This window comes from Ranitomeya variabilis, chromosome 2, assembly GCF_051348905.1.
Source record: "Ranitomeya variabilis isolate aRanVar5 chromosome 2, aRanVar5.hap1, whole genome shotgun sequence".
Classification (NCBI taxonomy): domain Eukaryota; kingdom Metazoa; phylum Chordata; class Amphibia; order Anura; family Dendrobatidae; genus Ranitomeya; species Ranitomeya variabilis.
The window spans coordinates 408,671,507-408,690,197 of record NC_135233.1 but is presented as its reverse complement, the minus strand read 5'-3'; the positions used below and the strand labels follow the sequence as shown (position 1 = coordinate 408,690,197).

Here is an 18,691-nt window from a genome sequence, read left to right as displayed (position 1 = left end):
CAGATTATTGACTGTGACGCCTCGGAGGAGTGTTTTCTGTAGACAAATTATTGAGAGTGATGCCTCAGATGAGTGTTTTCTGTAGACAGAACAGATTATTGGGAGTGACGACTCGGACGAGTGTTTTCTGCAGACAGATTATTGAGAATGACGCCTAGGACGAGTGTTTTCTGTAGACAGAGCAGATTATTGGGAGTGATGCCTCAGACGAGTGTTTATTGTAGTCGGAGTAGATTATAGGGTGTGACGCCTCGGACAAGTGTTTTCTGTATATGTATTAGGCTATTGGGAATGACGCCTTGGACAAGTGTTTTCTGTAGATTGAGTAGATTATTGGGGGTGACGCCTCTGATGAATGTTTTCTGTAGACGAAGTAGATTATTGGGGGTGACGCCTCAGACGAGTGTTTTCTATAGACAGATTATTGGGGGTGACACCTCAGACGAGTGTTTTCTGCAGACAGATTATTGAAGTGATGCCTCAGATGATGTTTTCAGTAGACAGATTATTGGGGGTGACGTCTCAGATGAGTGTTTTCGGTAGATCGATTATTGGGGATGATGCCTCTGACGAGTGTTTTTTGTAGACAGATTATTGACTGTGACGCCTCGGACGAGTGTTTTCTGTAGACGGAGTAGTTTATTGGGGTGATACCTCAGACGAGTGTTTTCTGTAGACAGATTATTGGGGGTGATTTCTCAGATGAGTATTTTCGGTAGACAGATTCATTGAATGTGTTTCCTGGTATATCGCTATAATGAGGGTAACACGGGCAATTTACTTTGTGGAGCGATCGCTGTATAATTTCCTTCACACCTTATCAAAGTTGCACATTTAGCGTGGAGTCTATTGGAAATGATGACTTTCTGCTCTGATCCTTGCAGTTTGATGAAGAGTTCACGGCACGACAGGAGGCGCAGGCCGAGCTTCAGAAACGAGAGGAGAAAATCAAAGAGTTGGAAACTGAAATCCAGCAGCTGCGAACGCAGGTAATAAAGCAAAATATAGACATCATGTCAGGAGGAATCGGTGCCAGATCATGTATTATTCCCATAGAATGAAAATTGCAGAGTTCTCTGATCCTTTAACAGTTTATTGGGCAAAAATAGACTTGTTTTCATCCCCACAGCCCATCTCTGGTGCAAAAGTGTCAAGGGTTAATTGACTTTACGGAGTTCTGGGAGTGGTTCCGGTCTGTGGGTCTAAAACGTCATCCTTGTGGAATGATAATGCATTATATTCTTTGCGTGTAATTCATCACAAATATCACACCTCTTATTGCTATCAGTTGTAGTGCAGCAGGGTTTAAACAGCACGACAGGTAGTTAGGGACCAGCGGAAGTTCAGTATAAAACATAGTTGTTCCAGAAAACTCACAAAAACAAGTAAACAATATCCTCTGGTTCGCAGCCAAGACCTCAAAACGGTCAGTGTCCAAACCGACCGCACCACTGTATCTCTTGGGAGCGTCGGCAGATTTGATGTCCCTGGCTTCTGTGTTAACCTCACACAGACCTGGGTGCACAGAGCCTCCTGCTCTGCAGCTTGCAAAACAAAAACTGATCCACCCAAGACAAAACTGAGAGATTAAATGGAAATCGTGGACACAGAGCCCCTCCCAAAACCCAAAGTGGAGGGAGGAATTCGCCCCACTACCGAACCTGCAAATCCCTCCAAAAATAAAAGCCCTTAAAGGGTTTTCCTAAAAATCTAACTTGGTCAACTGCTTCGACCAAATCCACACTCACTTTTACTTTACCTTATGATCACAATGTGCTCCCCCAGGTTAATTTGTCTCTATACGCATCCTGGGGACACATACCGGCCCTCGCATATGATCCCCATCACTGTCTCACAGTGAATGGGAGCATTTACTGATTTTTATAAATGAGCTCTTCCAGAAGGAAGAGAAGTACCTGTAGTGCCCCCTACGGTGGGCACGATGTAAACCAGACCCAGAAAGCGTGACTAAAGATTCCACCCCAGTGACCTCCTCTGCAGACAGCAGTATCGGGGGACAGTCGGGGTCTTTCCGGATGGGCTGATCTCTCCGGTTCCCTTGGGTCGGACGTTGTGTTCCAGCTTCCTTCTGGCGGCAGAGGATGCACCCTTCTTCCTTCTGCAGGGGGCTAGGTTACACATAATTGGAGGATGCATTGTAAGACTGTTTCCACCAGCTGGATCTCCAATGAAGACCCCAAGAGCAGTAAGACTTGAGCTGACCCGGCCGGCTCACACAGAAGTTGTAGACTTGTAGATAAAGGGGTTATCTACTTTAATAGGAATAAAGGTAAGAAAAGGGGACTGGTATGACAGGCAGCGTCTCTGGACTTGTCTCTATCGAGCACATCAAGGACGTCATTGGTCGGTGATCACACAGGAGCTGCCCGCAGTGTCTCTCGACTTGTCTCTATCGTGCATATCAGGGACGTCATTGGTCGGTGATCACACAGGAGATGTCGGCAGCATCTTCTAACTTGCCTCTATCGTACATATCAGGGACGCCATTGGTCGGTGATCACACAGGAGCTGCCAGCAGTGTTTCTCGACTTGTCTCTATCGTGCATATCAGGGACGTCATTGGTCAGTGATTACACAGGAGCTGTCGACAGTGTCTCCGAACTTGTCTCTACCATGCACATAGGGGACGTCATTGGTCGGTGATTACACAGGAGCTCCCTGCAGTGTCTCCATACTTGTCTCTATCCTGCACATCAGGGATGTCATTTGTCAGTGATCACACAGGAGCTGCTGGCAGTGTCTCCGGAATTGTCTCTATCGTGCACATCGGGGACATCATTGGTGGGTGATTACACAGGAGCTGCCGGCAGTGTCTCCGGACTTGACTCCATCAAGCACATCAATGACTTTATTGGTCGGTGATTACACAGGAGCTGCCTGTAATGTCTCCGGACTTGTCTCTATTATGCATATCAGGGACGTCATTGGTCGGTGATGACACAGGAGCTGCCGGCAGCGTCTCCGAACTTGTCTCTACCATGCACATAGGGGACGTCACTGGTCAGTGATTACACAAGACCTCTCTGCAGCGTCTCCAGACTTGTCTCTATCGAGCACATTAACGACATCATTGGTCGGTGATCACACAGGAGCTGCCGGCAGCGTCTCCGGAATTTTCTCTATCGTGCACATCGGGGACGTCATTGGTCGGTGATCACACAGGAGCTGCCAACAGCGTCTCCGGAATTGTGTCTATCGTGCACATCGGGGACGTCATTGGTCGGTGATCACACAGGAGCTGTCTCCAGAATTGTCTCTATCGTGCACATCAGGGGCGTCATTGGTCAGTGATTACACAGGAGCTGCCGGCAGTGTCTCCGGACTTGTCTGTACCATGCACATAGCGGACGTCATTGATTGATGACAACACAGGAGCTGCTGGCAGTGTCTCCGGAATTGTCTCTATCATGCACATAGGGGACGTCATTGGTCGGTGATTACACAGGAGCTCCCTGCAGTGTCTCCATACTTGTCTCTATCCTGCACATCAGGGATGTCATTTGTCAGTGATCACACAGGAGCTGCTGGCAGTGTCTCCGGAATTGTCTCTATCGTGCACATCGGGGACATCATTGGTGGGTGATTACACAGGAGCTGCCGGCAGTGTCTCCGGACTTGACTCCATCAAGCACATCAAGGACTTTATTGGTCGGTGATTACACAGGAGCTGCCTGTAATGTCTCCGGACTTGTCTCTATTATGCATATCAGGGACGTCATTGGTCGGTGATCACACAGGAGCTGCCAGCAGCGTCTCCAAACTTGTCTCTACCATGCACATAGGGGACGTCACTGTTCAGTGATTACACAAGACCTCTCTGCAGCGTCTCCAGACTTGTCTCTATCGAGCACATTAAGGACATCATTGGTCGGTGATCACACAGGAGCTGCCGGCAGTGTCTCCGGAATTGTCTCTATCATGCACATCAGGGACGTCATTGGTCGGTGATCACACAGGAGCTGCCGGCAGCGTCTCCGGAATTGTGTCTATCGTGCACATCAGGGACGTCATTGGTCGGTGATCACACAGGAGCTGCCAACAGCGTCTCCAGAATTGTCTCTATCGTGCACATCAGGGGCGTCATTGGTCGGTGATTACACAGGAGCTGCCGGCAGTGTCTCCGGACTTGTCTCTACCATGCACATAGCGGACGTCATTGGTCGGTGATTACACAGGAGATCCCTGCAGTGTCTCCATACTTGTCTCTATCGAGCACATTAAGGACATCATTGGTCGGTGATCACACAGGAGCTGCCAACAGCGTCTCCAGAATTGTCTCTATCGTGCACATCGGGGACGTCATTGGTCGGTGATCACACAGGAGCTGCCAACAGCGTCTCCAGAATTGTCTCTATCGTGCACATCAGGGGCGTCATTGGTCGGTGATCACACAGGAGCTGCCAACAGCGTCTCCAGAATTCTCTCTATCGTGCACATCAGGGGCGTCATTGGTCGGTTATTACACAGGAGCTGCCAGCAGTGTCTCCGGACTTGTCTCTACCATGCACATAGCGGATGTCATTGATTGATGACAACACAGGAGCTGCTGGCAGTGTCTCCGGAATTGTCTCTATCCTGCACATAGGGGACGTCATTGGTCAGTAATTACACAGGAGCTGCTGGCAGTGTCTCCGGACTTGTCTCTATCCTGCACATCGAGGAAGTCATTGGTCAGTAATTACACAGGAGCTGCTGGCAGTGGATCCACACTTGTCTCCATCATGCACGTCAGCGAACGTCATTGGTCACTTATTACACAGGAGCTGCCAGCAGCGTGCCAGACTTGTCTCCATTGAGCACATCTGGTACATCATTGGTCAGTGATTACAGAGGAACTGCCATGTGAATTCAGTGGCAGATTCTTCATCAGACGACCATTAATAACCTCAGTGACAGCAGCTGAAGGTGCCGGGATTTCTGCACGAGGCTCAGACTCCAGGAGTTTTCTAAACATTTCTCACTATTTGGCGCTGCAATTTCAATGTAGTGGGGTTTATACAGAACAGTTGTGCTTAAAAGTTTACATACCCCAACAGAATTTTTGCTTTCTTTGACTTTTTTCACAGAATATGAATGATAACGCCAAAACTTTTTCTCCACTCATGGTTAGTGGTTGGGTGAAGCCATTTATTGTCAGACTACTGTGTTTTCTCTTTTTAGGCTATGTGCACACGTTCAGGAATTTTCGCTATAAAAATGCAACAAAACCGCAAAAAAAACGCATACATTAAGCATCCTATTATTAGAATGCAATCCACATTTTTTGTGCACGTTGCGTTTTCTTCCGCGGCGGAATCGCATTCCGGAAAAAAACGCAGCATGTTCATTCTTTGTGCGGAATGGAGTGGATGCCGCACACCTAAGAATGCATTGATCCACTTACTTTCCGCATGTGGCTATGCCCACCATGCGGGAAGTAAGCGGTTCATGTGCGGTTGGCAACCATGGTGGAGGAGAGGAGACTCTCCTCCACGGACTGAGAACCATATACCTGTAAAAAAAAAAGAGTTAAAATAAAAAATCGTGATATTCTCACCTTCCGGCGGCCCCGGCAGTCTTCCCGCTCCTCGCGATGCTCCCGTTCCCAATGATGCTTTGCGGCAATGACCTGTGATGACGTAGCGGTCTCGCGTGATGCTGCATCATCTGGGGTAATTGCCGCGAGGCATTACTGGGAACGGGAGCATCGCGAGGAGAGGGAAGGCTGCCGGGGACGCCGGAAGGTGAGAATATCACGATTTTTTTTTATTATTATTTTTAACATTAGATCTTTTTACTATTGATGCTGCATAGGCAGCATCAATAATAAAAAGTTGTTCACACTTGTCAAACACTATGTTTGACAAGTGTGACCAACCTGTCAATCAGTTTTCCAAGTGATGCTATAGATCACTTGGAAAACCTAGCATTCTGCAAGCTAATTACGCTTGGAAAACGCTAGTGTTTAGAGGGAATACGCAAGCCAATTCCACATGCGTTTTTCCCGCGGCAGGGAGTTCCGGAATTGCCGTGGAAATGTCCGTGGCAATTCCGGATTTGTGCACATAGCCTTAAACATAATGACAACCCAAAACATCCAAATGACCATGATCAAAGGTTCACATCCCCTGGTGATTGTGGCCTGATAACATTATTATTATTTATTTATATAGCACCATTAATTCCATGGTGCTGTACATGAGAAATAACATGCACAGGAGTTGACACAAATGGGTGTGAATGGCTACTAAAGGTAACATCCTCACCTGTGACCTGTTTGCTTGTAATCAGTGTGTGTGCATAAAAGCTGAGTGAGTTTCTGGGATCCAAACAGACTCTTGCATCATTCATCCAGCCACTGACGTTTCTGAATTGTGAGTCATGTGGAAAACAAAAGAATTGTCAACAGATCTACAGGAAAAGGTAGTTGAACTGTATAAAACAGGAAAGGGATACAAAAAGATATCCAAGGAATTGATAATGCCAGTCAGCAGCGTTCACACTGTGATTAACAAATGGAAAATCAGGGGCTCCGTAAAAACAAAACAACGGTCAGGTAGACCAACAAAAATGTCATCCACAACTGCCAGGAAAATTGTTCGGGATGCAAAGAAAAACCCACAAATAACATCAGCTGTAATACAGGACTCTCTGAAAACTAGTGGTGTGGATGTTTCAAGATGCACAATAAGGAGGCACTTGAAGAAAAATGGGCTGCATGGTCGAGTCACCAGAAGAAAACCATTACTGCACAAATGCCACAAAGTATCTCACCTACAATATGCAAAACAGCACAGAGTCAAGCCTGAAAACTTCTGGAACAAGGTACCGTATATACTCGAGTATAAGCCGAGATTTTCAGCCCAAATTTTTGGGCTGAAAGTGCCCCTCTCGGCTTATACTCGAGTCATGATCGGTGGTGGGGTCGGCGGGTGAGCACTGTCATATACTCACCTAGTTCCGGCGTTCCTGTCGCTCCCCCTGCCCGTCCCACGGTCTTCGGTGCCACAGCCTCTTCCCCTGTACAGCGGTCACGTGGGACCGCTCATTAGAGAAATGAATAGGCTGCTCCACCTCCCATAGGGGCGGAGCCGCCTATTCATTTCTCTAATCAGCGGTGCCGGTGACCGCTGATAGAGGAAGAGGCTGCGGCACCGAAGACCAGCTGTCCGGGGGAAGGAGCGGGACGCCGGGAGCAGGTAAGTATTACATATTCACCTGTCCTCGTTCCACACGCCAGGCGCTGTCTCCATCTTCCCGGCGTCTCTCTGCACTGACTGTGCAGGTCAGAGGGCGCGGTGACACATATAGTGTGCGCGCCGCCCTCTGCCTGATCAGTCAGTGCGGAGAGACGCCGGGAAGATGGCTCCGAGGAGCTGCAAGCAAGACAGGTGAGTATGTGTTTTTTTTTTTTTTTTTATTGCAGCAGCAGCAGCAGCACAGATTTATGTGGAACATCTATGGGGCAATGGTGCAGAGCACTATATGGCACAGCTATGGGGCAACGGTGCAGAGCACTATATGGCACAGCTATGGGGCAACGGTGCAGAGCACTATATGGCACAGCTATGGGGCAATGGTGCAGATCACTATATGGCAGAGCTATAGGGCAACGGTGCAGAGCACTATATGGCACAGCTATGGGGCAACAGTGCAGAGCACTATATGGCACAGCTATGGGGCAACGGTGCAGAGCACTATATGGCACAGCTATGGGGCAACGGTGCAGAGCACTATATGGCAGAGCTATGGGGCAACAGTGCAGAGCACTATATGGCACAGCTATGGGGCAACAGTGCAGAGCACTATATGGCACAGCTATGGGGCAACGGTGCAGAGCACTATATGGCAGAGCTATGGGGCAACGGTGCAGAGCACTATATGGCACAGCTATGGGGCAACGGTGCAGAGCACTATATGGCACAGCTATGGGGCAATGGTGCAGAGCACTATATGGCACAGCTATGGGGCAACGGTGCAGAGCACTATATGGCACAGCTATGGGGCAACGGTGCAGAGCACTATATGGCACAGCTATGGGGCAACGGTGCAGAGCACTATATATATGGCACAGCTATGGGGCAACGGTGCAGAGCATTATATATATGGCACAGCTATCTATGGGGCAACGGGGCAGAGCATTGTATATATGGCACAGCTTTCTATGGAGCATCTATGGGGCCATAATGAACGGTGCAGAGCATTATATATGGCACAGCTTTATGTGGAGCATCTATGGGGCCATAATGAATGGTATGGAGTATCTATTTCTAATTTTGAAATTCAGCGGTACCTGCTGCATTTTCCACCCTAGGCTTATACTCGAGTCAATAAGTTTTCCCAGTTTTTTGTGGCAAAATTAGGGGGGTCGGCTTATACTCGGGTCGGCTTATACTCGAGTATATATGGTAATTTGGAATTATGAGACCAAAATTGAACTATTTGGAAAAAACCATAAACGTTACATTTGGAGAGAGGTCAACAAGGCCTATGATGAAAGAAACACCATTCCTACTGTAAAGCACGGATGTGGATCACTGATGTTTTGGGGATGTGTGAGCTACAAAGGCACAGGAAGCTTGGTCAAAGTTGAAGGAAAGATGAATGCAGCACGTTATCAGCAAATACTGGAGGCAAATTTGCACTCATCAGCCCGGAAGCTGCACATGGGACGTACTTGGACTTTCCAACATGACAACGATCCAAAACACAAGGCAAAGTCAACCTGTCATTGGCTACTGCAGAACAAAGTAAAGGTTCTGGAGTGGCCATCTCAGTCTACTGACCTCAATATCATTGAGCCACTCTGGGGAGATATCAAGCGCGCAATTCATGCTAAACCGCCCAGGAATTTACAGGAACTAGAGGTTTTTTGCCAAAAAGAGTGGGCAGCTTTACCAGCTGAGAAAATAAAGAACCTCATCCACAACTACCATAAAAGACTTCAAGAGTCATTCATGTTAGAGGGGGCAATACACGGTATTAAGAAATGGGGTATGTGAACGTTTTGGGTCATTTGGATGTTTTGGGTTGTCATTATGATTTAAAAAGATTAAACACAGTAGTCTGACAATAAATGGCTTCACCCAACCACTAACCATGACTGGAGAAAAAGTGTTGGTGTTATCATTCATATTCTCTAAAAAAGGCCAAGAAAGCAAAAATTCTGCTGGGCTATGTAAACCTTTGAGCACAACTGTATGTTGAATCTCGCTCTCTGTATATATCGGCTCTCACTCTCTGTATATATGAGATCTCGTTATCTGTATATATATGATCTCGCTACCTGTATATATGGATCTCAATCTCTGTATATATGTGATCTCACTCTCGGTATATATGTGATCTCTCGCTCTCTGTATATATGGGATCTCTCACTCTCTGTATATATGGGATCTCACTCTGTATATATGGGATCTCTTGCTCTCTGTATATATGGGATCTCTTGCTCTCTGTATATATGGGATCTCCCACTCTCTGTATATATGGGATCCCTCGCTCTATATATTGGATCTCGCTCTCTGTATATATGGGATCTTGCTCTCTGTATATATGGGATCTCACTCTTTGTATATATGGGATCTCTCGCTCTCTGTAAATATGGGATCTCGCTCTCGGTACATATGGGATCTCTCACTCTCCGTATATATGGGATCTCGCTCTCTGTAAATATGGGATCTCACTGTCTGTATATATGGGATCTCGCTCTCTGTATATATGGGATCTCAGTCTCTGTATATATGGGATCTCACTCTCTGTAAATATGGGATCTCGCTCTCTGTATATATGGGATCTCGCTCTCGGTACATATGGGATCTCTCACTTTCTGTATATATGGGATCTCGCTCTCTGTAAATATGGGATCTCATTCTCTGTATATATGGGATCTCGCTCTCTGTATATATGGGATCTCACTCTCTGTATATATGGGATCTTGCTCTCTGTAAATATGGGATCTCGCTCTCTGTAAATATGGGATCTCGCTCTCTGTATATATGGGATCTCGCTCTCTGTATATATGGGATCTCGCTCTCTGTACATATGGGATCTCACTCTGTATATATGAGATCTCGCTCTGTATATATGGGATCTCACTCTCTGTATATATGGGATCTCGCTCTCTGTATATATGGGATCTCTCGCTCTCTGTATATATGGGATCTCTCGCTCTCGGTACATATGGGATCTCACTCTCTATATATATGGGATCTTGCTCTCTGTATATATGGGATCTCACTCTCTGTATATATGGGATCTCACTCTCTGTATATATGGGATCTCTCACTCTCTGTAAATATGGGATCTCGCTCCCGGTACATATGGGATCTCGTACATTGCTTGCCGCTCTGGCACTAATAGCCATTTGCTCTGATGGATTCTTACAGTCTCGTGTTACACGTCTGGGACAGCGCTGCACACATTTCTGAGCCGTGGCTCCACCATGTCCAGAGCCGCGGCTCATTAGGCTCTAATGCGTTTAGGATTATTATATTGTGATTCATGGAGCAATTTTCTGATTGTTCACAAGTTATTTAGGGTTTATGTTACAGATGACGGCGGCTGGAGAGCTGCGATCATCAGTGGTCTCCTCATTGTGCTTTTCCGGACAGAGAAGTCATAGCTGGAGAAGACCAGTCAAAAATGGTGGTAGTGAGGAGCCCCTGTACGGCCTCAGGGCTGGTTTCAGTTTTGGGGTTTTTTAATTTTTTTACGATGCACTGAAATCACAGAATTCTTCTTGCTATAGTTCTCAGCTGTTAACCTACAACCCCCATCATGCTCTCCACGGCCCTTATTTTGTGGATTTTGCAGTCATTTTACAGCAGTGACTGGAGCTCGATAGCTCCTGTCTATTCACTGACCAATGAAGTCCTTGATGTGCTCGATGGAGACAAGTGCAGAGTCACTGCCGGCAGCTCCTGTTTGATCACCGACCAATGAAGTCATTGATGTGTTCGATGGAGACAAGTCCAGAGACACTGCCGGCAGCTCCGGTGTGATCACCGACCAATAAAGTCCTTGATGTGCTCAATGGAGACAAGTCCAGAGTCACTGCCGGCAGTTCATGTGTGATCATGTGTGATCACCGACCAATGAAGTCCTCGATGTGTTCAATGGAGACAAGTCCGGATACACTGCCGGCAGCTCATGTGTGATCACCGACCAATGAATTCCTCGATGTGTTCAATGGAGACATGTCCGGATACACTACCAGCAGCTCCTGTGTGATAACTGACCAGTGAAGTCCTTGATGTGCTCGATGGAGACAAGTCCAGAGTCACTGCCAGCAGCTCCTGTGTGATCACTGATCAATGAAGTCCTCGATGTGTTCAATGGAGACAAGTCCGGAGACACTGCCGGCAGCTCCTGTGTGATCACCGACCAATGACGTCCCCGATGTGCACGATAGAGACAAGTCCGGAGACACTGCCGGCAGCTCCAGTGTGATCACCGACCAATGACGTCCCCAATGTGCACGATAGAGACAAGTCCGGAGACACTGCCGGCAGCTCCTGTGTAATCATCGACCAATGACGTCCCCGATGTGCACGATATAGGCAAGTCCGGAGACACTGCCGGCAGCTCCTGTGTGATCACCGACCAATGACGTCCCCGATGTGCACGATAGAGACAAGTCCGGAGACACTGCCGGCAGCTCCTGTGTAATCATCGACCAATGACGTCCCCGATGTGCACGATATAGGCAAGTCCGGAGACACTGCCGGCAGCTCCTGTGTGATCACCGACCAATGACGTCCCCGATGTGCACGATAGAGACAAGTCCCGAGACGCTGCCGACAGCTCCTGTGTTATCACCGACCAATGAAGTCCTTGATGTACTCGATGGAGACAATTCCGGGAGACGCTGCCGACAGCTTATTTGTGATCACCGACCAAATACCCAATAAGTAAGTCATAAGACAATAAATTGGTGAGGGGTTTTCACTCCAGAGCTTTCTTTTTGCCACATATGTAGAACAGCTTTTAGGAGCACTTGACACACCCTGCAGTAATCCGTCTATCCATTATTATCAGTAGGAAATGTGCAATGTCTCATTTCCCCTGTGGTGGCGCTGCAAGACAAATGGACACTCACTCTTGTTTGCACTCTGATTGCACGAACTCTAAGGTTTTTTCTACTAAAAGGGACGATTCAAAGAAAAGCATAAAATAATCAGTGAAGAGAAAATTCCAGAAATGCAAATAATCTAATATTAATGAACTTCAGAAAAGTGAATGATTTCTGCAGAAAGTCCATATTGTGCCGCGTGTGAGTGTAATAAAAGTTCTGCTCCGGCCCTTATCTCTGCGCCTTATCTTTTAATTAGTATTTAGTTTTATCTGCGCCTTCAGATAATAAAATAATAATCTCAGGTGATAACTCAGCGGGAGAGGGAAGGCGGCTTGGAAACCTAGTCTTTTGTTTTCTTTTCTTAATAACATTTTCTTATTTGTTTTTTGTGAAGATTAAACAGAAAGCACCACACTAATGTGTGGCCCCACAGCAAGAAGCTTCTTGGGGGCCTCGTGAGTGCCGGGTCATGATATCACAACTCTAATCATCCAGCAAGAGAAGGCAACAACCCCCGTACCTCTTCTGTCTGTAAAGATGGCAGACCTTTCTTAGGTTCACTCCACCTATGAGGAAAGTGATATGAACAACCTAAAATAGCTTCCCATGGGACAACAGGGGTTCAAATGTGACCAACTGAGAGTGCTGCCATGTGTGGCTTCATATAATGGATCTGTCATCTGAGTGCTGGTATGTGTGGCTCCATATAGTGGATCTGTCATCTGAGAGCTGCCATGTGTAGCTCCATATAGTGGATCTGTTGTCTGAGAGCTGCCATGTGTAGCTCCATATAGTGGATCTGTTGTCTGAGTGCTGCCATGTGTAGCTCCATATAGTGGATGTGTTGTCTGAGAGCTGCCATGTGTGGCTCCATATAGTGGATCTGTTGTCTGAGTGCTGCCATGTGTAGCTCCATATAGTGGATCTGTTGTCTGAGTGCTGCCATGTGTAGCTCCATATAGTGGATCTGTTGTCTGAGTGCTGCCATGTGTAGCTCCATATAGTGGATGTGTTGTCTGAGTGCTGCCATGTGTGGCTCCATATAGTGGATGTGTTGTCTGAGAGCTGCCATGTGTGGCTCCTTATAGTGGATCTGTCATCTGAGTGCTGCCATGTGTGGCTCCATATAGTGGATCTGTCATCTGAGTGCTGCTATGTGTGGCTGCATATCGTGGATCTGTCATCTGAGTGCTGCTATGTGTGGCTCCATAAAGAGGATCTGTTTTCTGAGTGCTGCCATGTGTAGCTCCATATAGTGGATCTGTCATCTGAGTGCTGCCATGTGTGGCTCCATATAAGGGTGTGTGTCCATGGTCAGGAAACGCTGCTTGTTTGTCCAGATGTTCCAGCATAGTGGAGGGGATTTTTTGAAATCCCGTGTCCACTATGCGTGGATCCCGCACGTGGCGGCCCTGCGACTCCGGACATGCTGCGTGTCTTTTCAGATCGCAGCATGTCCGTACACCTTGCGGGGACGCAGCGTCCCCGCAAGGCATAACACAGGGCCCTATGGGAGAGGGGCGATGATCCCGGATGTGTACAGTTAACACATCCGGCATCATTGCGTCCAAAAAGGGGGCGGGGCTTAGCGCCGAGCGGCTTTGCCGCTCCGGCGATACCGCCGGCCATCCTGAACGTGGACACGCAGCCTTATGGTTCTGTCATCTGAGTGCTGCCATGTGTGGCTCCATATAGTGGATCTGTCATCTGAGTGCTGCCATGTGTGGCTCCATATAATGGATCTGTCATCTGAGTGCTGCCATGTGTGGCTCCATATAATGGATCTGTCATCTGAGTGCTGCCATGTGTGGCTCCATATAGTGGATCTGTCATCTGAGTGTTGCCATGTGAGGCTCCATATCATGGATCTGTCATCTTAGTGCCGCCATGTGTGGCTCCATATAATGTATCTGTTGTCTGAGTGCTGCCATGTGTGGCTCCATATAGTGGATCTGTCGTCTGAGTGCTGCCATGTGTGGCTCCATATAGTGGATCTGTCATCTGAGTGCTGCCATGTGTGGCTCCATATCGTGGATCTGTTTTCGGAGTGCTGCCATGTGTGGCTCCATTGTTGTGAATTTACCTTTTGGCTCCCTCTAGTGGCTACTAGTGATTTTACTCTGGGTATGTCTGTCATCCCTTGTATGCTCACCTGGGTCGTTAGGTCAGGGGTGTTGCTATATAAGCTCCCTGGACCTTCAGTTCAATGCCTGGCAACGTTGATATCAGAGCTAATCTGTAGTGCTCTTGTCTACTGATCCTGGTTCCTGCTTGATTAAGCTAAGTCTGCTTTCTTGCTTTTTGCTATTCGTTTTTGTTTGCATTTTTGTCCAGCTTGTATATAATCTGTATCCTGACCTTGCTGGAAGCTCTAGGGTGGCTGGTGTTCTCCCCCCGGGCCGTTAGACAGTTCGGGGGTTCTTGAATCTCCAGTGTGGATTTTGATAGGGTTTTTGTTGACCATATAAGTTATCTTACTACATTCAGCTATTAGTAAGTGGGCCTCTCTTTGCTAAACCTAGTTCATCTCTGTGTTTGTCATTTCCTCTTACCTCACCGTTATTATTTGTGGGGGGCTTGTATCCAACTTTTGGGGTCTTTTCTCTGGAGGCAAGAGAGGTCTTTGTTTTCCTCTTCTAGGGGTAGTTAGCTCTCCGGCTGGCGCGAGACATCTAGCGACCAACGTAGGCATGTTCCCCGGCTACTTCTAGTGTTGGCGTTAGGAGTAGATATATGGTCAACCCAGTTACCACTGCCCTATGAGCTGGATTTTTGTACTTCGCAGACTTGCTGATATCTCTGAGACCCTCGCCATTGGGGTCATAACACTCCATATAATGTATCTGTTGTCTGAGTGCTGCCATGTGTGGATGCATATAGTGGATTTGTCATCTGAGTGCTGCCATGTGTGGCTCCATATAGTGGATGTGTCATCTGAGTGCTGCTATGTGTGGCTACATATCGTGGATCTGTCATCTGAGTGCTGCTATGTGTGGCTCCATATAGAGGATCTGTTGTCTGAGTGCTGCCATGTGTAGCTCCATATAGTGGATCTGTCATCTGAGTGCTGCCATGTGTGGCTCCATATAATGGATCTGTCATCTGAGTGCTGCCATGTGTGGCTCCATATAATGTATCTGTTGTCTGAGTTCTGCCATGTGTGGCTCCATATAATGAATCTGTCATCTGAGTGCTGCCATGTGTGGCTCCATATAGTGGATCTGTCATCTGAGTGCTGCCATGTGTGGCTCCATATAGTGGATCTGTTGTCTAAATGCTGCCATGTGTCGCTCCATATAGTGTGTCTGTTGTCTGAGTGCTGCTATGTGTGGCTCCATATAGTGGATCTGTTGTCTGAGTGCTGCCATGTGTAGCTCCATATAGTGGATCTGTTGTCTGAGTGCTGCTATGTGTGGCTCCATATAGTGGATCTGTTGTCTGAGTGCTGCCATGTGTAGCTCCATATAGTGGATCTGTTGTCTGAGTGCTGCAATGTGTGGCTCCATATAGTGGATCTGTCATCTGAGTGCTGTTATGTGTGGCTCCATATAATGGATCTGTCATCTGAGTGCTGCCATGTGTGGCTCCATATAGTGGACTGTTGTCTGAGTGCTGCCACGTGTGGCTGCATATAGTGGATTTGTCATCTGAGTGCTGTCATTTGTGGCTCCATATAGTGTATCTGTTGTCTGAGTGCTGCCATGTGTGGCTCCATATAATGGATCTGTCATCTGAGTGCTGCCATGTGTGGCTCCATATAATGTATCTGTTGTCTGAGTGCTGCCATGTGTAGCTCCATATAGTGGATCTGTTGTCTGAGTGCTGCAATGTGTGGCTCCATATAGTGGATCTGTCATCTGAGCGCTGCCATTTGTGGCTCCATATAGTGGATCTGTTTGAGTGCTGCCATGTGTAGCTTCATATAGTGGATCTGTCATCTGAGTGCTGCCATGTGTGGCTCCACATAATGGATCTGTCATCTGAGTGCTGCCATGTGTGGCTCCATATAATGGATCTGTCATCTGAGTGCTGCCATGTGTGGCTCCATATAGTGGATCTGTCATCTGAGTGTTGCCATGTGTGGCTCCATATAGTGGATCTGTCATCTGAGTGCTGCCATGTGTGGCTCCATATAATGTAGCTGTCGTCTGAGCGCTGCCATGTGTGGCTCCATATAGTGGATCTGTTGTCTGAGTTCTGCCATATGTAGCTCCATATAGTGGATCTGTTGTCTGAGTGTTGCCATGTGTGGTTCCATATAATGTATCTGTCGTCTGAGTGCTGCCATGTGTAGCTCCATATACTGGATCTATTGTCTGAGTGCTGCTATGTGTAGCTTCATTTAGTGGATCTCTCATCTGAGTGCTGCCATGTGTGGCTCTATATAGTGGATCTGTCATCTGAGTGCTTCCATGTGTGGCTCCATATAGTGGATCTGTTGGCTGAGTGCTGCCATGTGTGGCTCCATATAGTGGATCTGTCATCAGAGTACTGCCATTTGTGGCTCCATATAGTGGATCTGTTATCTGAGTGCTGCCATGTGTGGCTCCATATCGTGGATCTGTCATCTGAGTGCTGCCATGTGTAGCTCCATATAGTGGATCTGTCATCTGAGTGCTGCCATGTGTGGCTCCATATTGTTGAAGTGACGTCTGTGTGCTGCAATGTGTGGCTCCATATAATGAATCTGTCATCTGAGTGTTGCCTTGTGTGGCTCCATATAGTGGATTTGACATTTGAATGTTGCCATGTGGGGCTTCATATAGTGGATTTGACGTCTGAGTGCTGCCATGTGTGGCTCCATATAGTGGATCTGTTGTCTGAGTGCTGCCATGTGTAGCTCCATATAATTGATCTGTCAACTGAGTGCTGCCATGTGTAGCTCCATATAGTGGATTTGATGTCTGAGTGCTGCCATGTGTGGTTCCATATAGTGGATTTTAACATCTGATTGGCTCCATATGTGGCTCCATATTGCGGTTCTGTTGTCTGAGTGCTGCCATGTATGGCTCCATATAGTGGATCTGTCATCTGAGTGCTACCATGTGTGGCTCCGTATAGTGGATTTGACATCTGAGTGGCTCCATATGTGGCTCCATATTTTGGATCTGACATTTGAATGTTACCATGTGTGGCTTCATATAGTGGATTTCACGTCTGAGTGGTCCATATGTGGCTCCATATTGTGGTTCTGTTGTCTGAGTGCTGCCATTTGTGGCTCCATATTGTGGATGTGTTGTCTGAGTGTTGCCATGTGTGGCTCCATATAGTGGATGTGTCATCTGAATGCTGCCATGTGTGGTTCCATATAGTGGATCTGTCATTTGAGAGCTGCTGTCAAGGTACAGTTACAGGATGTTCCAGGGCTAGAGGCTCCTTCCATATCCCTGAAGCTATGGGCGCCATAGCTATCCCTGCTCACTGGATTACTTCTGATGGTAGAGACATCGGGGCCACATGTCTTGCTGAGCTCCTGAATCAGTAATTGTCTGTTTACCCCACGCAGGAAAGTGGGGAGTTATAGGGTATAAGAATACACAAACCAGATTAACAAGGGAGGACGAACAGGGATAAATTAAAATACTAATCATACAAATATACACTCACAGAGAACAGTGGAACACTGGGGAGAAAATGAAGGAACAACCAAATAGGAGAGGATGAGGATATGCACATAGACAAATCACCAAGCAACAGTCTTCTGAACAACACTCCAAACGCCTCTTCAAACAACCAACACCTCCAACTCCAGATCCAGGCAGTTTGAAACTAACACTGGCAATCTGTCATCTTCAGAGGCGAGTATATACAGTGCCTTGCGAAAGTATTCGGCTTCCTGGAACTTTTCAACCTTTTCCCACATATCATGCTTCAAACATAAAGATACCAAATGTAAATTTTTGGTGAAGAATTAACAACAAGTGGAACACAATTGTGAAGTTGAATGAAATTTATTGGTTATTTTAAATTTTTGTGGAAATTCAAAAACTGAAAAGTGGGGCGTGCAATATTATTTGGCCCCTTTACTTTCAGTGCAGCAAACTCACTCCAGAAGTTAATTGTGGATCTCTGAATGATCCAATGTTGTCCTAAATGCCTAATGACGATAAATATAAACCACCTGTGTGTAATCCCTCGTATAAATGCACCTGCTCTGTGATAGTCTCAGGGTTCTATTTGAAGCACAGAGAGCATCATGAAGACCAAGGAACACAACAGGCAGGTCCGTGAAACTGTTGTGGAGAAGTTTAAAGCCGGATTTGGATACAAAATGATTTCCAAAACTTTAAACATCCCAAGGAGCACTGTGCAAGCGATCATATTGAAATGGAAGGAGTATCATACCACTGCAAATCTACCAAGACCCGGCCGTCCCTCTAAACTTTCATCTCAAACAAGGAGAAGACTGATCAGAGATGCAGCCAAGAGGCCCATGATCACTCTGGACGAACAGCAATGATCTACAGCTCAGGTGGGACAGTCTTTCCATAGGACAACAATCAGTCGTACACTGCACAAATCTGGCCTTTATGGAAGAGTGGCTAGAAGAAAGCCATTTCTCACAGATATCCATAAAAAGTGTTGTTTAAAGTTTGCAACAAGCCACCTGGGAGACAC

General features: G+C 47.0%; 1 protein-coding gene across 3 annotated transcripts in view; it reads left to right on the top strand.

Moving 5' to 3' along the window:
• The window catches only part of DIAPH2 (diaphanous related formin 2), a 1,729,654-nt gene that overhangs the window by 495,460 nt on the left and 1,215,503 nt on the right, over positions 1–18,691 (top strand). For all 3 annotated transcript variants that reach the window (XM_077286525.1, XM_077286526.1, XM_077286527.1), the window contains exon 16: positions 885–989. In XM_077286525.1, coding sequence (XP_077142640.1) covers positions 885–989 — 105 coding nt within the window. The remainder of the gene's footprint in view (positions 1–884; positions 990–18,691) is intronic.